Source organism: Leopardus geoffroyi, chromosome C2 (genome assembly GCF_018350155.1).
Source record: "Leopardus geoffroyi isolate Oge1 chromosome C2, O.geoffroyi_Oge1_pat1.0, whole genome shotgun sequence".
NCBI classification, from domain to species: domain Eukaryota; kingdom Metazoa; phylum Chordata; class Mammalia; order Carnivora; family Felidae; genus Leopardus; species Leopardus geoffroyi.
The window spans coordinates 124834023-124856147 of NC_059333.1; the positions used below are offsets into that span (position 1 = coordinate 124834023).

Below are 22125 nucleotides of genomic sequence, written 5' to 3' on the forward strand. Positions count from 1 at the left end.
CCCGAGACATATGTATTTTCAACTTTACCACCATTGTCCAAATGGTTGTACCAGTGTTGTTTCCACCCAGAAGTATCTCCTTGCCAGTTAACTTGTTGATTTTTTGCAAATCTAATGGATATAACATGGTATCTCCATAGAACTTTAATTTGCATTTCTTTTATTAATATTTTGGCTCAGTATTGTTTTTATTGTTAAAAAGTACTGTGTTTTCCATTGCTGTAAATTACCTAGGTTCCTTAGGGGTTTATACTTTTTAGTACATTATTAAAAAAAATATTTTTCTCTGTGCAATTATTTTCAAGGATATTCTTCTATAGTTTATTTTGCAAATTTTATTTGCAAAGTTAGTGTGCTTTCTCCTCTTCCCTTTCTGCAAAGATTTGGTTCTGGTGTTGATTTTGGAGTCTAGGTCTTTTTGACTACTGATTTTTCTTATTGATTATTGGACTTACCAGATTTTTTTCCCCTCTTGAGTCAGTCTAGAGGTTAAGAATTGTCTGGTTGATCAGTATTTTCCATTTACTGTCATACATTTTTTAGAATAGCCTTTTATTTATTTATTTATTTATTTAACGTTTATTTTGAGAGAGAGAGAGAGTGTACACACAAGCATGGGAGTAGTGGGGAGACAGAGAGAGAATCTCCAGCAAGCTCTGTGCTGTCAGTGCAGAGCCTGATGGGGAGCTTTATCCTATGAACTGTGCAGTCATGACCTGAGCCAAAATCAAGAGTCAGACGTTTAACTAACTGAGCCACCAAGGTACCCCAAGACTATTCTTTCTTCAGTAAGTTGTCTTGGCACTCTTGTCATGCATCAACTGACTATAAATGTGAGGGTTTTTACCTAAACTCTAAATTCTTTTTCATTGGTTTACATGTTTGTGTTTATGCACATTCTTGATTCCTGTGCTTTGTATTAAGTTTTGAAATTCAGAAGTGAGTCCTCCAACTTCTGTTCATTCTCTTTATTTATCTGGGAAATCTTAATTTCTCCTTTGTTTTTGAAGAATACTTTTACTGGAATTTGAATTCTCTGTTTTCAGTCTTTCACCACATTTTAACATGTCCTCCCACTGCTTTCATGCCTCCAAGATTTCTGATGAGAAATTATTTAATTTGGCAGGGGGTAAGGGGAATCCCTGTAAGGGATTGGTCACATCTCTCTTATTATTTTCAAGATACTGGCTTTTTTTTTTTCCTTAATGTTTATTTTTGAGAGAGAGAGAGAGAGAGCAGGAGGGGCAGAGAGAGAAGGAGACACAGAATCTGAAGCAGGCTCCAGGTTCTGAGCTGTCAGCACAGAGCCCAACATGGGGCTTGAACTCACAAACTGTGAAATCATGACCCTGAGCCGAAGTTGGACACTTAACCGACTGAGCCACCAAGGTGCCCCAGTGTTTTTGTTTTTTTTTTTTTAATGTTTATTTATTTTATTTTGACAGAGAGAGAACACACACATGTGAACTGTGGGAGGGCAGAGAGAGGGAGAAGGAGAGAGAAAATCCTAAGCAGGCTCCGTGCTGTCAGCACAGAGCCCGATGTGGGGCTTAATCTCACAAACCATGAGATCATGACCTGAGCCGAAATCACGAGTTGGACGCTTAAGCGAATGAGCCACTCAAGTACCCCTCAAGATTCTGTTATTTGAATCTTGACAGTTTGGTTATAGTATATTTAGTCCTTCTTGGAGTTTATTTGACTTTGAATTCATTGAGCCTCTTGGATATGTAGATTATTGTTTTTCATTAAATTTCAGAAGTTTTTAGCTTTTTTCATATACCTTTTTGCCTTTTTTCTCTCTGTACAACCATTATGTACTTGCTGGTTGTGTTAATTTTTCATTATTTTCCTTTTGTTCCTCTGATTGGATACTTGATCTATCTTAAAGTTTGCGGATTTTTTCTCACTGCTGCTCAAATCTGCTATTGTGTCTGTCTAGTGAATTTTATATTTCAGTTCTCCTTTTCAACTCCAGAATTTTTATTTGGGTAATTTAAATTTGTTTCATTTGTTTCTTTTTTAAAAAACTTAAAAAAATATTTATTTATTTTTGAGAGGCAGAGCGGGGGAGGGGCAGAGAGAAAGGAGACAGAGTTTCTGAAGCAGGCTCCAGGCTCTGAGCTGTCAGCACAGAGCCCGACGCAGGGCTGGAACTGAGGAACCATGAGATCATGACCTGAGCTGAAGTTGGATGCTTAACTGACTAAGCCACCCAAGCACCCCTAAATAATTTGTTTCTTAATAATAGAGACTATATGATCATAATTCATCATTCTCAGGCTTTCCTTTCCTTTAGTTCTTTAGACATGATTTCTTTTAGTTCTTTGAATACACTTAAAATAAGTGTTTTTACATTTTTGTCTAGGGGCACCTGGTATTCTGACCTGTTACTTTTTACAAATCTGCTGTCAGTCTGAATGGTATTTTTTTACCCCAATGCAGAAAACAAATTTCTCTTAGCCTTTGGTTTCTGCAGTTTTACTATAGTTTGTTAGTGTATGGATTTCTTTTTATCTTTTCTCCCCTATTCTCAGTGTATCTCTACAATTAGCGAAAATACAGCTTGTTTTAGTTCCTATAAAACTCTCACAGTCTTCTGCAGCTTTAATAGAGGTGTGTTGGATTTTCCTGTTTTGTCCTGCATGTCTCTTGACCTGTCTTACCTATTTCCCACTTTTATGTGCCATTCTTTGTAGTTTCTTGTTTACTGTCTTTCCAGTTCACTAAATTTCTCTTCTGCATTGTCCAGTTTCATTTCCTTGTGTAGTTAATGATGTTTGGTTTTGAATTCATTGTTAGCGTCGACTGTGTTTTCTCTGAGGGGTCCTTTGCTCCGTAGGGTATGAAAGTACCCTCCCAAAATGAGTTTGTGCTTAATTTCTCCTGTTCCCCAAGGTCTTTACACACAATCAGTCGGTTTTTATTTTAACTCTTAGCCTTCATGCTCTCATATTTCATAGATAGTTTATACTTGGATCTCATGAGAATGTAGGAAGGCTTGAGTTTCTGCATTTTCATGAAAGTTCCCCTCCTCCCCCCATCTAGTGCGCAAGGTAGATGGCAGACTTTCATGCCACATCTTCCGGTCAGTGAGCAGACATTTTCTAGTTCCCTTTTCATACACTTGACAGCGCTAGCGCTTTCAGATCCCCAGCTTTGTTTAGGATCACAGGTCTAGATCCTGTCTCTTATGGGCCCAAGGCCATAGCTCTCTTCTCATGGACATTAAATTGTCAACCAAGTTAGTAGTTTGCTCAGCCAGTGCTATGAATAGTTTCTGGGACCCAGAGTTCTCCTTTTCTTTCTTTCTTTACCATAACTATTTATAAAACCTTTTTGACTTTATCTGTAATTTTTATGTGTTTTAGAATCTACAGCAACTTAGTCCACAAGTTTGTTGGAAATAGTTATACTTGGCATTGACTTTATTCTTATAAGTATTTCCTGATTAAGTTTTGAAATTTGAATTGTTTTCTTCATAACTAAATATATTTTAGGGTTTTTAAACTTAAGACACTTGTGGGGCGCCTGCATGGCTCAGTTGGTTAGGCATCTGACTCTTGGTTTTGGCTCAGATCAGGATCTCACAGTTCCTGGGTTCGAGTCCCACATCAGGCTCTGTGCTGACAGCGTGGAGCCTGCTTGGGATTCATTCTCTCTCTCTCTCTCTCTCTCTCTCTCTCTCTCTCTCTCTCCCCCTCCCCCTCCCTTCCTCCCTCCCTCCCTCCATCCCTCCCCCCTCCTCCCTCCCTCCTCTCTTCTCTCTACCCTCCCCCACTCATGCTGTCTCTGTCTCTCTCCAAATAAATAAATAAATTTTAAAAATTAAAAAAAAAAAAAATCCTTGCTAAACCAGGCATAGTATTAGGTTCTTCACCTATGTAATGTCATGTAAGTTAAAAATACTCTATGAGGTGGTATTATTCTTTTTTAGCAGATGAGGAAAATTAAGACTAAAGGGATTTTTTTAATTTAATTTAATTTTTTAATTTTTTTAAGAGAGGGCACAAGTGGGGGAGAGGGGCAGAGGGAGAGAGAGAATCTTAAGCAGGCTCCACCCTTAGGTCTCTATCCCACAACTCTGGGATCATGACCTGAGCTGAAATCAAGAGTCAGTCCCTCAATCACTTGAGCCACCAGGTGCCCCAAGGCTCAAGGGATTTTAAACAATTTGTCAAATGTTACAAAAATATTAATTGAAGGAGCCAAGTTCATATCCAGGTCTATCAGACTGTACACTTGATGTTATTTCTTCATTTTACCAGTCTAAGCAAGAAAACAGTCATGGGAAGACATGTTTAGTAGTAACCCTTTGTTTATCACAGTGTTGTGCCCCAAATAGTAATTTTCCATTGATTTGAGGCTTTATTTCTTTAAAGAAAGCAAGAGTTTTCTAGTCTTGGATCCTTCCAGGATAAACTTTTTAGTGCTGTTGAAGTAGAAAGAGCAATTTGCTGTTGGTGTTTTTCCTTTTATGGGACTTACAGATATGATTGGAATAAGGGAGTGAGATTATAATGTATCTAAAAAGACCGTTTGAGCACTATAAGTGACAAACTTTTGCTTTTATTTTTTTTTTAATTTTTTTTTTAGTTTTTTTTTTAACATTTATTTATTTTTGAGACAGAGAGACAGAGCATGAACGGGGGAGGGGCAGAGAGAGAGGGAGACACAGAATCGGAAGCAGGCTCCAGGCTCTGAGCCGTCAGCCCAGAGCCTGACATGGGGCTCGAACTCACGGACCACAAGATCGTGACCTGAGCTGAAGTCGGACGCTCAACCGACTGAGCCACCCAGGCGTCCCAGACTTTTGCTTTTAAATTAGGAGGAATTTATAATATAATGGTGTAAAAAAATAGAATTAGTTTTGCATAGGTATCAAGTTTTTTAGTCAACCACATACATGTAAGAAATACTGGATGGATAAGAGGAATGGGTGGTTGTGAACTCTGCCTCAGGAACATAAACCCAGAGGGTCTGGTCTACACTGTCCCCCAGCCCACCCCCTACTTTTTGTATATAAAGTTGTATTGGCACAGCCACAGCCCATTTGTTTACATTCCGTCTTGTGGCTGCTTTTATACTGTAGCTGCAGAATTGAGTAGTGACCTGATAGTCTGTAATATTTACTCTCTGGCTTAATGTCCAAAAGTTTGCTGACCCTTCCTATAAAGTAAACTGCCGCAGGGGCGCCTGGGTGGCTCAGTCGGTTAAGCGGCCGACTTCGGCTCAGGTCATGATCTCGCGGTCCGTGAGTTCGAGCCCCGCGTCGGGTTCTGTGCTGACAGCTCAGAGCCTGGAGCCTGTTTCAGATTCTGTGTCTCCCTCTCTCTGACCCTCCCCCGTTCTTGCTCTGTCTCTCTCTGTCTCAAAAATAAATAAACGTAAAAAGAAAATTTTTTTTTTTAAATAAAAAAATAAATAAATAAACTGCCACAAAAATGATTTTATCATTTTATCAAATGATTTGATGCCAGGCCACATCCAAGGACTCAGAGAAGGTCCTGCAGGAACAGCCAAGAGGGTCCCTGGTTTCACACAGGATAGAAATTATTTGGGAGCCAGCAGGAGGTGGAAGAATTTTTTGAAGATAAAGGGAGAGCAGATACAGATGAACCGTCTGGAACACTGGGAAAGGAAAGGAGCATGAGTATGGTTTTATCTGAGGTGTGGGGGTTTTTACTGGGGACAGTCGTGTGGTGTACATGTCCTCTCAGGCGTCCAGGAACCAGGTAGAACAAGGACAGAGGCCAGGTGTCTATCAGAGTCACTTATTTCTTGAAACCAGTGTCTTGGCATTGAGATGCCTAGCGCCAGTGGTTTCGATATTACCAATTTTGCTGGAAGACTCCAAAGATACCATTCTTTGTCCCTTACGAGGAGGACACGCATTAAGGCATATGTAGGGCCGGGTGCAGGTCCTAGTAAGAAGAGAAGCAGGAAAAAAAGCAAAGGGAACAAAAGAGCTTTTTCTTTCGTGAGTCCCTTTGGTTTCCCTGTCTCCCTTCCATTGCCTTAATTAAAAATTCCCAACCAAGTTCTTTTCTCTTTGCTGTTTTATTTTACCCATTCTATTCAACTGTAAAATACATATAGCATCAAATGAAATTCATTGTGTGACCTCAGGCCAAGGGAGGAAACCACATGTGGGAGTGCTAGAAATAAACCTAGTGTCTCTCTTATGGGAAGCAACAAGTATCTAACAAGAAAAAGGAACTTGTCTGTCCAGGGAGATCTCTGCTGACTTTTTGTACTCTGACCCCATGTTTTTAAAATATGTGGAACTTTAATTCTTTAGGGTTCATTTCCAAATGAATACCATTTTCTCACCAAACTTTTTTTACTCTTTCTATAAATATGCGTGCTTCACTGTTCCTATTGTTTGTTTTCTTTTGGCCAGCTGTTCAGGTTAACCTGGGTCACATAGCACACACTCTTGTAAATTCAATCTCAAATCTTCAGGTACCTTCTATGCTGTATTACTTTGATCAGAATAGTTTAGTATTTGTAACAGTGCCATGTTAGCATGAATGAAAGTGCCTATTTCTCATTTTCATTTTTCTCTGATGTCCCAAAGATACTCTTGATATTTTTCATACTAAATTAGAACATCTGTAAGCCTATCAGTATGTTAGAACACTCTGACCTCCTCAGTCACCAAATAATAGGTATTCAGCCTCTTCTGTCAAGTCTCCTAGGTTGTCTGTATGTAAATCTATTTGGCCTTCCGTAGATTTCATAGTCTTCTACCACCCTCTGAATTTTGGACAGTTGTCTTCATTGTGACTTTACATCTGAGTTACATTAATGGGATTTACTTCCCTTTTAAGAGTGCTAATCAACACTTCTGTAATGACACTGGTAATAGCAGTCTTGGAAGGATTAGGGAAGAATATGGAAACGATGCAAACATTAGGTAAAGGAATTACACTTCCCTCTTTTGGAGGCAAGGGGCTAAGTCACCACTCAAATTGGGTCAATATGTCAGAGTCAAGGCCCGAGAAAACTTTCTACATACTCATTAAGAGTAGGGTTATGGGGCTGCCATCCCCTCAGCTGTAGAATTTATATTTTAATTCTTGATTAGTGGAAAGATAACAAAGTGCTCCTTGGATCAGAGAGTCTGAGAAAGGAAGGGAAACATTACCAGTTGTTCTTATGGCCTTTATAAAGTTGAGTGCAAAACAGGCCCATGTAAGATGATCAGGGCTCTAAGAGTTTGTCCCCAGCCTGACTTCTGTCAAACTGTCTGTCTCACAAGGATGTTTTTTCCTTCCCATTGTGAGAGTTTCATCCTCAAGACACTGAATGCTTTTATCATTGCATGCTTTTGAAGAGGAAGTTGTTGGATTTTTGCCCAGTTTGGCTGCAAGTGAGGTGGGAGGAGAAGCAGGAAAGTGAGCCAAAGTGCAGTTAAACCACACAGTGTTTGCCTCACATGTGTTGTGTCATGATAAGAATAGGGGTGTTGGGAGAGCTTCCATGCTCCAAGCTACTTTGCTTATTGAAAGGTAACTTTTTAAAAGGAAACAAAAACAAAAACAAAAACAAAACAAAAACAGATGAAAAGCAGTCTGTTGGTATATCACACTGCCAGCATGTAGTTTCGTGATTCTGTTCCCGACCTTACTTTGTTAGAACTAAGAAAGTGCTTAGAAGAGGCATAAAATAATTGAGTTCTTGGTTGTATCGAAATTTAGGGACTGTTTATTAAAATCGGCTCTTTTATCTGATTATTAGACACAGTAACACATTCATACATTCTCTGACACACACACACACACACACACACACACACACACACACACACACACCCCTCTTTCATAAAGTCCTTCAAAGCTTTCTGAGTGTCTTTAGCAGAATGACAGAAGTTCTTACATGGCCTATAGGGCCCTGCATAGTCTTTCCAACACTGATGGTTTCTGGTTCTCACCTTGCCTTTGCACTCCTCCTTGTATTTTCCTCTAGCTGTGCTGTCCTTCCTACTCATCAAGATGCTGCTTAACTCTCAACATGTTCTCGTAGCAATTCTCATTCAGAGATCACATGCACATTGTGCATTTGTACCTTGTCTGCTCAGTGAGAGCAAGGACTGTTTTGTTTTGTTTTTTTTTTTTTTTTTTTTTGCTCCTTTTTGTGTCACCAGCAGCAAACAATGCTTGGCACTTAGCTGTACCCATATATTAATTGAGTCCATGAATTTCATCCATTGCATTTTCTCTAGTCACCTTTTATTTGAACTTCCCAAGGTATCACATTCCATGTTGGAGTCGCTGTAATGGTAATAAAGTTTTTACAAAACTGGAGAAGATGTTTACAGCCAAAAGAAGAAAAGGATAATGTTAATATGTAAAGATGTCCTATGTATCACTAATGAAAATATTTAAAACCCTAATAAATAGGGAAAGAATGTAAATACTCAGTTTACAAAAGAAATTATTTTTAAATGACTAAAAGAGGTGCACCTGGGTGGTTCCGTTGGTTAAGTGTCTGAATCTTGATTTCTGCTCAGGTCATGATCTCACAGTTCACGAGATTGAGCCCTGCATAGGGCTCTGCGCTGACAATGCAGAGCCTGCTTGAGATTCTCTCTCTCCCTCTCTCTGTCTCTCCCCCACTCATGCACGTGCTCACTCTCTTAAAATAAATAAACAAACATTTTTTAAACAATGGCTAAAAGAGACCTGAGAAAATGTTTATTTTCATTAGGGATCATATAAATGAAATTCAGAGCAAAGTGCTACCTATCGATTTAGCAAAAATTATTTTAACAAGAACAGCTCGAGAGGGCTGTTACACGGTCAGTGATTCTAGAGACTGTGTTAAGTTATAAAGAGAGTTTTAGAGCCACACAGACTTGTTTTAGATCTTAGACTTAGTTAAATATGTGACCTTTTCCAAGTTACTTTTGTTTGTCATTTGTAAAATTGAGATCTTACCTTACAAGGATTTTTATTATTAAATTTGTCTATTCATTCAAAAATATTTAGGGGCGCCTGGGTGACTCATTCTGTTGAGCGTCTGATTTCGGCTCAGGTCATGATCTCACATCTTGTGAGTTCAAGGCCCACAATGGGCTCTGTGCTAACAGCTCAGGGCCTGCAGCCTGCTTCAGATTCTGTGTCTCCCTCTCTCTCTCTCTCTGCCCCTCCCCTGCTTCTCTCTCTCAAAAATAAACATTAAAAATTTTTTTTTTAATTTATTGAGTGTCTGCTTTGTGCTAGGCACATTCTCAGGCACTGGGGATATAGCAGGGAACAAAACATCCCTGCCTGGTAGAACTTTCATCCTAGTGGTAGAGAGAGAGACTGTAAGCAAACACATAAATAAAATGTGCAAGATGTTTGGATTGTGTTGAAGGCTAAAGAGGAAATAAAGTGGGGAAGAGATAGTAAGTATTATGTCACAGACAGTGTCACAATTTCAGATAGGATGATCAGGAATTTCTCACTGAGACAGTAACATTTCAGCAAAGGTGTCAAAGAGGGTCATGTAGATGTCTTGGGTAAAGAAGTAAATCATGTAGAAGTCTTAGGGAAAGATGTGCTAGGCAGAGAAAATAACACATGTAAAGGAATGAGGGAATATTATGCCTGATCTGCTTGAGGAATAGCAAGGAAGCTGGTGTAGTAGGGATAAAGTGAGCAAGAGGGAGGATACTAGGAGAGGTGAAGTGGGACCAGATTGAAGGCTGGCTTTGTGAACTAGGCAAACATGTCGGCTTTCACCCTAAGGTGGGAAGCCTTTGCAGAAATTAACATGGAGTGATGTAATACGCATACTTTTAAAATGGATTAGTGATGGGTATTGAAGAGGGCATCTTTTGGGATGAGCACTGGGTGTTGTATGGAAGCCAATTTGACAATAAATTTCATATATTGAAAAATAGATAAAATAAAATGGATTATATTGCTGTTGCATTTTTTTTTTAATGTTTATTCATTTTTGAGAGACAGAAAGTGAGAGAGTGCACGAGTTGGGGAGTGCCTGAGAGAGAGGGAGATGCAGAATTTGAAGCAGGCTCCATGCTCTGAGCTGTCAGCATAGAGCCTGATGCAGGGCTGGAACTCATAAACCACGAGATCATGACCTGAGCTGATGTCAGACTGACTCAGACTTAACCGACTGAGCCACCCAGGCACCCCTGTATTGCTGTTGCATTTAAAACCAACTATGATGTGGAAGCAGACTAATAAGGAAACTTGAATAATTGAGTAAGGGTTGATAGTGGCTTGGTCTATGGTGGAAGCAGAAGGAAGAGTGGAGGCAGAGAAGTACTTTACACATTTTCAAGACAGGTAAATGCTGGGCATGAGATGAAGAGTCAAAGTTGACCTTAAGGTTGTGGGTTTGAACAACTAGAAGGATGGAGTTGCCATTCATTAAGCAAGGTAATGTGTAAAGTGCCTAGCCCACTGCGTGGCACCTGTTTGTTATGTGCTCCATAAAGGGTGATTCCTTTCACCAAAATTTAGAGTAAAAACGAAAGACTTTTTTTTTAAGGTTTAAAAAATTTATGTAAGTAATCTCTACACCCCACATGGAACTAGAACTCATGACCCTGAGATCAAGAGTTGCACTCTTAGGACTGAGTCAGCCAGGTGCCCCAAAAACCTTTTTCTGATACGCTTCTGTCCATCTACATAAAAAAGTAGAATATTTCACCAGGATAACTAGATAACAAATTATACATTTAGCTAGTACATTGGCATTCTAGTAAATTACTCCATTTGTTGGCCAAGAGATTTACTCCCTAACAGAAAATAGAACTTGTATTTTTCCATATGACAATAATAGAAAAATGGCAAAGGTATCAATAGTAATAAAACTTTTAAAAACATCAAAGAAGAAACTTCCTCTATTAATGTTTCATTTTATGGATAACATACACATGTGACTATGCCCATTTTTTTCCCTTTCAGGATGCTGCCTTATGGCTGTTTAGCAACAGGAGACCGCTCTGGCCTCATCGAAGTTGTGAGCACCTCTGAAACAATTGCTGACATTCAGCTGAACAGTAGCAATGTGGCTGCAGCAGCGGCCTTCAACAAAGACGCCCTTCTGAACTGGCTTAAAGAATACAACTCTGGGTCAGTTTGTTTATCATTCTTCTGAACAAACAAACAGCCAAACAAATCACTATTCTTCCAAGTAGAATCAGCAGTGTCCTAGAGGAAATGGTAGTGTTATTTATTGCTTTATTTCAGGTTAGATCAGTGACAAATAGGCCTTCCTAAAGTCTTCCTAAAGATGGTTAGCATTAAATTCTACTTTATCTAGATCACATTTCAAAGCCTTGTAGTAGTTACAATCTAAGAATTTACCATTTTTAAAAATAATTTTTTTAAATGTGTCAACTTCTGTAATTACGTGAATGTATGTATGAACTTAGGTAAGTTTTCAGAGGATTTTTACAATAGAAGTAAATGAGTTTGTAGACTGTGATCTCTCCAAATTAAAAAATACAATGCTAGGAATTGTGTTATTAATGGTTACTGTGTTGGAAAAGTCCTGATCATAGGCAATTAAGGAATTTCACAGTGAGGGAAAACACTATAAATATTTTTGGCTAAAGACTTCAAAGGTGGACTTACATTTCATCATTGGCAAAATCCAAGGACTGGTATGTGAAAATTAGTTTTCAGATTTTGATCTTAAAACTTTGTCTCTAAAGGATCCGTATTACTAACTTCTAATTTGAGTCAGTGACTTGAACTGTTGAAAATTTAATAGTTAACTTTTCAATATGGAATTCTAGTGTTAGGTCAAACTGACCAAAAAAGGTTCAAATGCCCAGCATCATTGAGCAAAGCTGATGGTGACCTTGTATAATTACAGATAGGAAGCTACTCCCAAGCCCAGGGAAACACAGCAGTTTGAATGGCTTAGGTCCATTATCTGGTTCCTGCTGATTCTTCTCTGCCCTGCTCCTGCAGTGATCACCCTCCCTCTCTCGGCTGATCCAGCATGTTTGGCTCATAGGGTTTTGGCAGCTCTGTGTTGCCTTTCTATTCACAATTAAAAAGGAAACAGAAGTGTGAATTGGGTCTCATCTCACACTTTTAGAGACTGAAAACCTTTGTTGCTTCTTTTTTTTTTTCTTTTTCTCTCTCTCTCTCTTGTATTCAGGGATGACCTAGACCGAGCCATTGAAGAGTTTACCTTGTCCTGTGCCGGCTACTGTGTAGCTTCTTATGTCCTTGGGATTGGTGATAGACATAGTGACAACATCATGGTCAAGAAAACCGGCCAGGTGAGCTGCTCCCCAGAGTCTGCCAGGGGCCTTGGTGATGCTGTTACATATAGCACAGTCTCTTGTGAAATTCAGGCAGGTTCTTTAGTGATTCTGGGAGTCATGTCTTTGTGCTTTCCTTTATTTCTCCATCCTTTATTTCACATACCATCTGCTTCATATATTCATTGGTGTATTTGCTCAAAGTTAGGTGATAAGCCTTTAATGTTTGAAAAGTCAATTGCAGTTATTCAGAATGACCCTATTCTTTCAATATAAGATCTGGGGAAGAATTAGTGATAAGGACATAGGACACTAAGCCCCTCCCCCCCCAAAAAAAACTTTGCCAAGGAAAAATATGGGCAAAAAAGAAAATGTAGTCATAGTATATACCATTGCCACATGCCTTAGCTTCAAAATGTATTTATATAGCCTGAAACTGTGATATAATATGCCTCATTGTATAGCATTGCATCAGCACAGAGTACTAAATCTTTACCTTCCATCATAAAAATAGTAATTCAAAATTAGGAAGTAAAAAATAAGAGTAAACATACCATTTTTGAAAATGGAAGAAAATCACATGAAAGATTGGGGAGAAGTTAACTCCAAGTGGTAGCACTCAAGGTATTGAGGGGTTGGTGGGGCAAGAATGTACTCTCTTTTTTGTTTTTGTATGTAGAAATATTGACTGAAATAGTTTAATATGTGGAACTATTTGACTTTTTAAAATCAGACGTGTTTATTATTTGGGTGTATTTTCCTTTTTAAAGATTTGTGTTTCCCACTGAGTAAATGTGGTTTAATATTAGGTCCAGGTTGTTATTAAGAATAAAAGATCTATGCATGTTAGAAACACTCTTCCCATGTGACCGCTGCTTTTGAAAAGAGAGAAGGGCTCGTGAACATTTTATAATAATTGTTAAATCACTGTTGTATACCTGAAACTAATACAGTACTATTTATCAACTATATGTCAATGAAAAGAGAGAGAAAAGAGAGGGAAACTATACATCAAGAAAAGTTGAGGATCAGTGTAGTATTGGGGGTCTAGGACTGCTGAGATCTTGCCTTTCTATTTGGAACCAGAGAAATTAAATCCCATTTGTTTCCCAGCTCTTCCACATTGACTTTGGACATATTCTTGGAAATTTCAAGTCTAAATTTGGCATTAAAAGGGAACGAGTGCCTTTTATTCTTACCTATGATTTCATTCATGTGATTCAACAAGGAAAAACAGGAAACACAGAAAAATTTGGCCGGTGAGTATTGCCCTCATGTCATGGATAAACATCTGACATTTTCTCATCTGACTAGCTAGACTAGCATTTCTTAGCTGAGATATATTTAGTTCAGGGAAACAGACTGCTACCTGGGAGGCTTTGGGGGAATTTGCGTGTCAGATCCATGTTCTGGTGTAGAGAGGGGAAATAGAATCTAGAAATTTGAAATAAGCTACTATGTTTTATTCTAAGAGTATACCACTTTTTACCTGTCTTAGAGAATTTTCTGAAACTGTTAAGACATTTCATAATAAGATGCTGAGAGAGGCAGCCATTTTGCTCTCATTCTAAGGGAGCCAGGGCTCAGGACTTTGTAATCTCTGGTCTAGTCCTCACTACTTGCATGTTTCTTCTTGTCTTCGTTTCTTTATCTTAAAATAGGGACATAGGGCGCCTGGGTGGCTTAGTCAGTTAAGTGTCCAACTCTTGATTTTGGCTCAGGTCATGATCTCACAGTCATGAGATTGAGCCCCACGTCGGGCTGCTGTCAGCAGATTCTCTCTCCCGCTCTGCACCTCTCTCTCTCTCTCTCTCTCTCTCTCTCTCTGTCTCTCACAAAAATATAAATAAATAAAATAGAGACAAAAATAAATTTTAGGGCTATTATGATAATTAAAGTTATATGATATGACCAACTCATACTATATGCTTGCCAAATGATTGCTATTATTTCTATTTCTGCCTGAGTTTCTGCAGAATATGTATCTGGGTTCATTTTTCTTTTTGGCAAAATTAGGGAGATAGCATCGGATGATTCTCTTGAATAATTGTCTTTAAAAGGAGAGGGGGGAAAGGCAAGATGATAGGGAGGTGTAGTGCAAAAGCATCGATACTGACTTGGGGAAAATCAAACTAGTCTCTGGAGTTAGACTACAAATCTGGAGTCTAGAAATATGTTCAGAAATCCTCACAGGTTATAATTACCATTTGTTTTGTAACAGCTTTTAGGTCTCATAGAATTAAAAAGCACAGAGTAAATGTTATATAGCCTTTTATTAGAATTTCAATTTAGTTGGGTTTTTGAAAAGATACGTGTGATTTTAGACATTCTATGTAAATTTTATTCTTGGGCCAATTTTCAAAGAGTTTTAAAAATCAGAAATGAACCTTTAGTTCAGTAGAAAACTTCTAGCTGTTATGGAAAGTCTAGATATGTCTGTCTTGTTTTCCTTTGTGAAATTTGCTCTCTCTCCTCTAACATCATGTTCTTGTGATTTGTTGTATCAACTCAAGTTTCCGCCAGTGTTGTGAGGATGCATATCTGATTTTACGACGTCACGGGAATCTCTTCATCACTCTTTTTGCACTGATGTTGACTGCAGGGCTTCCTGAGCTTACATCAGTCAAGGATATACAGTATCTTAAGGTACAAAACCCTTTTCTTTGTATATTGGAGTTTGTAGGCATGAAGCTCAGCTGTACCTGCCTATTTCATTCACATGTTCAAAGGGAATGGAACAGAGCCATTTCCTGTGAAACTGTTCCTGCCCAGGAGTGGTAGTGACAAGAAGCTGAGTAATTCTCTTGTGAGAATATGAAGCACACAGCTTCGTGATGGCTGGGGAGGCATGGCCGAGATTTCAACATTTGCATGTCACTGTGGAGGATGTATACGATCAGATTTTTTCCTTTCATTTTTAGGACTCTCTTGCCTTAGGAAAGAGTGAAGAAGAAGCGCTTAAGCAATTTAAGCAAAAATTTGATGAGGCACTCAGGGAAAGCTGGACTACTAAAGTGAACTGGATGGCCCACACAGTTCGGAAAGACTACAGATCTTAATGATCAGCCTTTGCTCCTAATGTATTTGTTGGTTTTGTTTAGTTTTCATTTTGCACTTGCACTAAATTGAACATGACCCTGCCGGAGATGTTTTAAAGGGAATGAAATCCTAGAACTCATTTAAATTAAGAACAAGGCATCCCACAGAACCTAATCTGCACAGTTCCTGATGACCACCCTCTGCTTCATTGAATGCTTCCAAGATTCATCATGAAAACTCTCAACATTATGGATAATCATTTCCTGCTGACTTTGCACGCCGAGGAATGCTACTAGAGATTGTTTTCTGTCTTCTTCTTCTTCTTCTTTTTTTTTTTTTTAAGTATTTGGTACTTTTCCAGAAAGGTGTAAATACTTCTTTTTGTATTGTGACCAAGTGTTATCACTCAACCGACTTATCCACTCCTGGGCACTGGTAGTTGTTCTTATTTTCCAAATGAAGCTTAAAAGAAAGGTATCTTTCTTCCCCTTTTAAATTGTGTAAACTACAAATTATAACATAATTTGAAATTATGTTTTTTTTTTTTTTTTTTCAAAAGAAATCTCTAAATCTATGGAAACATTAATTCTTTTGTTGATATTTATCTACCAGGACAGCATCATTTCTAGCAGGCTTGCTGAAGACCTGCTGGTGAGGCAAATATAATATATATGTTGCATATATATTTATAAAATTTCTAGTGGGAGTTCTATATAAAAAGACATTTCTTTGGTTTTTTTTTTCAGTCTGTGTTTTAAAGTTTTACAAAAAGAAGAGCTTTTTCCTAAGTTACTTTTTTTAGTTAACTATATGTGATCCAGTTCTTCCAGTTGCTTCTGTAATGAGGCACATAGTACTTTCATTTTTTACATGGTATCTATGAAAGAGTTCATTTCATAGAGCATAATACTTGAGCAAATGCATCCAAGACAGAAAGCAAATGAAAAGGAAACTATTTATGAAATCATCTCCACACCTAAAATTCAGTATTTTAGTAAAATGCCAGCTGTTCTTACTGTATTTATTAAAACTTGTAATAATGTGATTTTTTCAAGGATATTAGCTCAAATTGAAATGGTTTCATGCCACATGGAATTCTTTAATTTATTTGTTGAGGTACCATATCTTTAGGGTGCTAGATGGCAAATAATGTTAATATGTGCAATAAGAACTACTGGTTTGAATGTGTAAATGGATGCTCTTTCTGAGTACTGGCAATATCCATCAAAACTACTGCTTTTTCTCCAAAGACTTTTGGGAGCTCTCAGTCCTCAGTGACATGAGAAAGAGAACTGATTATTTGCCCTGTGACTGAGTTTTCTATAGGAATTTTATTAAAGATTGTTTAATTTTGTTGTCCTCCTTCATGTTCTCAGTCAAATAAATGGGTGAGCTGGTTTCAGCTGCTCTTGGGATTTGTGGGCTGCTTCTTTATGGACAGCACAGGCCTTTAGATCTTGGCACTGGGACTCTAAGAAATGGCCAAGTTAAGGGACAAATCAATCTGAGGAATAGGCTGAGGCTCGTGGTCTCTTCTCTGACTTCTACCTCTGCTTCCCAGCCCCAACAGGCAGTGTGGGAAGCCTCTTGGACCTTAGCTGGTGCCTGAGGCTCATCAAGTTTCCATACCTTTGTGAGGTACCCTGAGGTTGGGGAGAATGCCTGTTCAGTTACTCAGTACCCAAGCCAAGGCCAGACTGTGGCCACTTTGTAGCTCTCTTCCATGGGGCAGATGTTCAGGGGAAGTCATAGTTTCTTAGAAATAAGTCAGCCGAGGATGGAGATTGACCTCTAAACTGACCATTCAGGGCTGGTCCAAACTCAGTGAGAGTTCCAGGAATAGGACCGTGAAGGATAGATTTGTTCAAGGCTCTTTGTCCGGTAGCAGTCTACCATTACATGCACTAGGTCGCAGGTCAGGAGTTTGGAGACTGGTGAATGTTGCCAGCTGGAAGTGGGCCCCACTGCTTCCAGAGGGGTCTCCTCACCCTACACGGAACCTTGGTTTAAAAAATACATATATTCACAATGAATGTGAATGTCAAGAGTAAGAAAGAGAAATAAACAGTCCTGGGTGTGAGCCCAGGATGACTCTGTACTCCCCCTCCACCATCTCTGCCATAAGCCCCTCAAAGATAGCCAGGACACTATGACACAGTAGCCCTCTGTAGCTGCCAACCACTCGTAACAGGTGCTCCCCACATACTTCCTGAATTGCATATTTCTGATTCTCTGTCAGAGCCAGAGAGGGGAGGTGGAAGGCAGAGGATAGCTAACCAAGAAGTCTGGGCTGCAGGGTCAGCTTGTTGCATGGGGTCTCGTTACCCATTACCTTGCCTGTTTAGTGCTCTGGTCAACAATAAATCTTAGTCCAAAACTTTTGGCTCCTTGTCTTTTGGTCCTTCCCCAAGTTTATCCAAGACATTGCTTTACCCTATACATTTCCATACTTGAGGGCAGCATCTGTGTCTGCCTGGGTCTGGGAAGACAAAGGATGGCTTTGTTGAACAGGTAATTTCAGAGTATTAACCTAGTATATCTATAGGCAGACTCTGGGCTGTAGAGACCAATACTTGCAATCCAGCTCTGCCTCTGTGACCCTTGAGTAAGGTATTTTATTTCTCAGGGTCTGAGCTTCCTAGTGTGTAAAATGGGACTGATAATAACTGCCCTACTCACTTCTGTATGGTGGTGAGAGGCTAGGTTAAGACGGTGAATGGGAACGTATGCTGAGTCCCAATTTAGAGGCAAACTCATTTCTTTCCTTGCTTCTACTACTTGAAGGCCACTAAAGGGAGGAATCTCAGAGAAGGAAAGCCCCTTCCAGAGCTCTATCCCTGTCTCCTGACTGAGGAAGTCCTTCAGTGTATTCTCAGTTCTGCCTTGTCCAGCCCATGGCCCTGACTCTCAGCACCAGACCTGCCAGGCAGCCTGTAATGCAGAGGTCACTTGTCTGTAGAAGGAGAAGGACTGTGGGAAGGAGAGCAGGGAGGTACCTGCCATGTGACCCTGACTGTGGGGGGTGGGCAGCTTTTAAAAAGAAGGGGGCAAGGGCTGAGGTCTCTTGGATCAGAGGGCGTCTGAGCTGAGTCTTCAAGGACAGACAGAAGCTAGGTGAAGGGGCGATAGGTGAGACTAAGCAGGAAGGTACAGCATGTTGTAAAGTCCTGAGTGGGTGGAAAAACAGGATGCACTAACAGGCTCAGTAGTTGTTTCTTTGCCCTTGCCTCTTCTCCTTCCTCCGCTCCAGAATGCTGCACTTGTCCAGCTCCAGCTGGGATCTAAACAACAGTCATGTCATCCTGGAGCCTCTTCCTCTTTCAGTATCTGTGGCAGTTTTATCCCCTTGTCTGATGATTGGAAAAGTATCTGATATCACCGTCTGGGTTATTCCTGCTCTAAAATGTGTAACTAATGGATTTTTGGAACTCACTTTTAACCCACTTTTAATAAAGCCCAGGTTTACCCCTCAGAAAAGTCTGCCCTTTGAAACTCCCTACTTTTCTGTATCTTTTTTTAGTGTGAGAAATGGCACATAAAGTATATAAAGCAATAAGGCATATAAATAGCATTAGCATATTCTAGAGCAGACACCTAGATAGCCATCAGATAGGTCAAGAAGGAACACTACCAACACTTCAGAATCCCTACCAGTCCTCCTTCTTGGTCAGGACCCCCTCCTCTCTGCCAAGGTAATCACTGTCTCTTCTTTGAGGGCAATCATCTTATTTCCTTACTTTACAGTTATGCAGCCTACTTAGTGGGTTGGGCTTCTTTTGCTCAACATTATGTTTTGAAGATTCAGCCAAGTGGTTGCATAATTCATTATCACTGCACAACATTCCATCTTAGAGGTATCCTGTAATTTATAAATCTTTTCTACTGTTGGGACACATACAGGTGGTTTCTAGTTTGAGGCTATTACAATTAAATAATGCTGCTATGATAATTACAGTTTATCTGCTGATTCATGGATGTATATATTTCAATGTATATACTTAAGATTAAAATTCATTGGTCATAGGATTATGCCTATCTTTATTTTGACTAAGTAATGCTAAATAAGTGGTGTGCCAACTTTATTCTTCCTCCAGTACTTAATTCTTATTGTTCCATATTCTCACCAGTACCCAGTTAGCCAATATTTTTAAAATTTTAGCCATTCTAATGTGTGAGGTGAAGTAATTTGCATTCCTTGATTGGTAATGAGATTAAATTGCTTTTTCATATTTTTGTTCATTGGGTTTTCTCCTTTGTGAAGTACCTGCTTAATTCCTTTGTCCATTTATTAATTTTATTTTATTTTATTTTTATTTATTTTTTTTTAACGTTCATTCATTTTTGAGACAGAGAGAGACAGAGCATGAATGGGGGAGGGGCAGAGAGAGAGGGAGAGACAGAATCGGAAGCAGGCTCCAGGCTCTGAGCCATCAGCCCAGAGCCCGACGCGGGGCTCGAACTCACGGACTGCGAGATCGTGACCTGAGCTGAAGTCGGACGCTCAACCGACTGCGCCACCCAGGTGCCCCCATTTATTAATTTTAGATACCTACCATTTGAGTTCTTGTTTGTTTTAATGAGGTTTTTTTTAAATTTTGCTTTTTGTTTTTTGTTATGTGAAATTCTGTGTGTGTTTCATATGCAAGCCTCTTGTCGGTCACATGTTGAAAATTTCTTTGCCACTCAGCATGTGACTTTCTCATTCTCAATGTTTCTTCTCATAGCTATGATCTTAATTTTAATGTAAAATTTATTTCCCCTTATGATTGATATCCCTTGTACAGGTTTTTCCCTCCTGTAAGGCCATGAAGATATTCTCCTGGATTATCCTAAAAACTTTTTTAAAACCTATTCCATTCAGGTCTATAATGTATCTGAGATTGCTTTTTGTATATAGCGTGAAGTGTTTTTCTTATATGGGCATCAAGTTGCCCTAGTTTCTTTTATTGGGATCCTTTCCCCACTGTTCTATAGATCCACTTTTGTCATAACCCAAGTGTCCATATATGCAGGAGATATTACTGGACTCTAGAAGATATCCAGTAGATTTCATCTCCCTCTTTTTATTTTTTTAAACTTATTTATCATATTCATACATAGCATGTGGTGTGAGCCAAGCATGCATCTAAACTGTATGTGTTTAATCTTTGTAACAACCTCCATATGGGTACACGTGTTCTTCCCTGCTTTACAGATGAGAAAACTGAGGCACAGAAAATTAGGTGATTTCACCATAGTGACAAAGTAGGAGACAGTATTCAAACTCAGAGACTCTTTCTTAAGTATCCATGCTTTTTCCTCACAGTTATCAGTGATGCCTCAATTCATATTTCAGAATCTGCTTGAGATCTACAAAAAGAAACCTGTGGAAATTTTGAATGGCATTGCATTAAATTGTAGATTAGCTTGAGGCAAATTCACATCTTTCAGAATATTGACTCTTCCAATCTATGACAATGGAGTATCCTTCATTTAGATCCTCTTTAATTTATGTCCATGATGATTTATACTTTTCTATGTAGTCTTATATATCTTTTGTTAGATTTCTGGGTAAATGATTTTAAGTTTCATTGTTGCTAATCTATAGCAGTGGTTTTCCACATGGGGTCCCCTGACTAGAAGTATTCACATTGCCTGGGAGCTGCTTACAACTACAAATTCTTGAGGACTTTCCTTCCCTCCACAAGACCTGCTGAATCAGAACCTCTGGAGATTGGAGATGGAATCCAGCAACCTGTATTATATTTATTGAGAGAGAGAGAGAGAGAGAGAGAGGAGGGGCAAAAAGGTGAGAGAGAATCCCAAGCAGATTCCACACTGTTAGCACAGAGCCCAACCCAGGGCTCGGTCTCACAAATTGTGGGACCATGACCTGAGCCGAAATCAAGAGTCCGCTGCTTAACCAACTGAGCCACCCACGCACCACCAAGCAACCTGTATTTCAGTAAAGCTTTAACAAGTTTTGGAGCAATCAGTAGACATACAGTTGATCTTTGCATTTAGCAGACATACTAAACATTCTTATTAATTCTATTTGTAGAACTTACTTTGAGTTTGCATATATGTTCTGCAAATAAAGTTTTATTTCTTCCTTTCAATTCCCTTCAACATTTTTTCTTTTTCTTGACCTTCTGCACTGTTTAGAAATTGCCATAAAATGTTGAACAGAAGCAATATTCACTCTTTTTACTGATCTCAAAGGGAAAGTTTTTTTTTTTAATTTTTTTTTTTTTTTTACATTTATTTATTTTTCAGAGACAGAGACAGAGCACAAGTGGGGGAGGGGCAGAGAGAGAGGGAGACACAGAATCCGAACAGGCTCCAGGCTCTGAGCTGTCAGCACAGAGCCCGATGCGGGACTTGAACTCACTGACTTGAGAGATCATGACCTGAGCCGAAGTCGGATGCTCGACTGAGCGACCCAGGCGCCCCAAAGGGAAAGATTTCAATATTCAGTATGGTTTATGCTCTGGAATCTGGATCTTTTACCAGATTAATGAAGCGTGCTTCAATTCCCAAGGGATTTTTTTTTTTTTAAATCATGAAAGGATGCTGAGTTTAATTATTTTTCTGCATTTTGCTAAGGTTTTTCTCATTTGGTAAGTTATATCAATTGATTTCCACATTAAAAAAATTTTTTTTTAATTTTTATTTTTGAGACAGAGAGAGAGCATGAACGGGGGACGGTCAGAGAGAGACGAAGACACAGAATCTGAAGCAGGCTTCAGGCTCTAAGCTGTCAGCACAGAGCCCAACGCGGGGCTCGAACTCACGGACCGTGAGATCATGACCTGAGCCGAAGCTGGATGCCCAACCGACTGAGCCAGGCACCCCGATTTCCACATTTT

At 39.2% G+C, this 22125-nt stretch overlaps 1 protein-coding gene across 3 annotated transcripts in view; it reads left to right on the forward strand.

Annotated features, from left to right (window-relative positions):
• The window catches only part of PIK3CB (phosphatidylinositol-4,5-bisphosphate 3-kinase catalytic subunit beta), a 187737-nt gene extending 168231 nt beyond the window's left edge, over positions 1–19506 (forward strand). For all 3 annotated transcript variants that reach the window (XM_045503490.1, XM_045503491.1, XM_045503489.1), the window contains exons 20-24: positions 10926–11093; positions 12133–12256; positions 13352–13497; positions 14752–14884; positions 15160–19506. In XM_045503490.1, the coding sequence (XP_045359446.1) occupies positions 10926–11093; positions 12133–12256; positions 13352–13497; positions 14752–14884; positions 15160–15297 (709 nt within the window). In that variant the 3' untranslated portion in view covers positions 15298–19506. The remainder of the gene's footprint in view (positions 1–10925; positions 11094–12132; positions 12257–13351; positions 13498–14751; positions 14885–15159) is intronic.
• The last annotated feature ends 2619 nt before the right edge of the window (positions 19507–22125 follow it).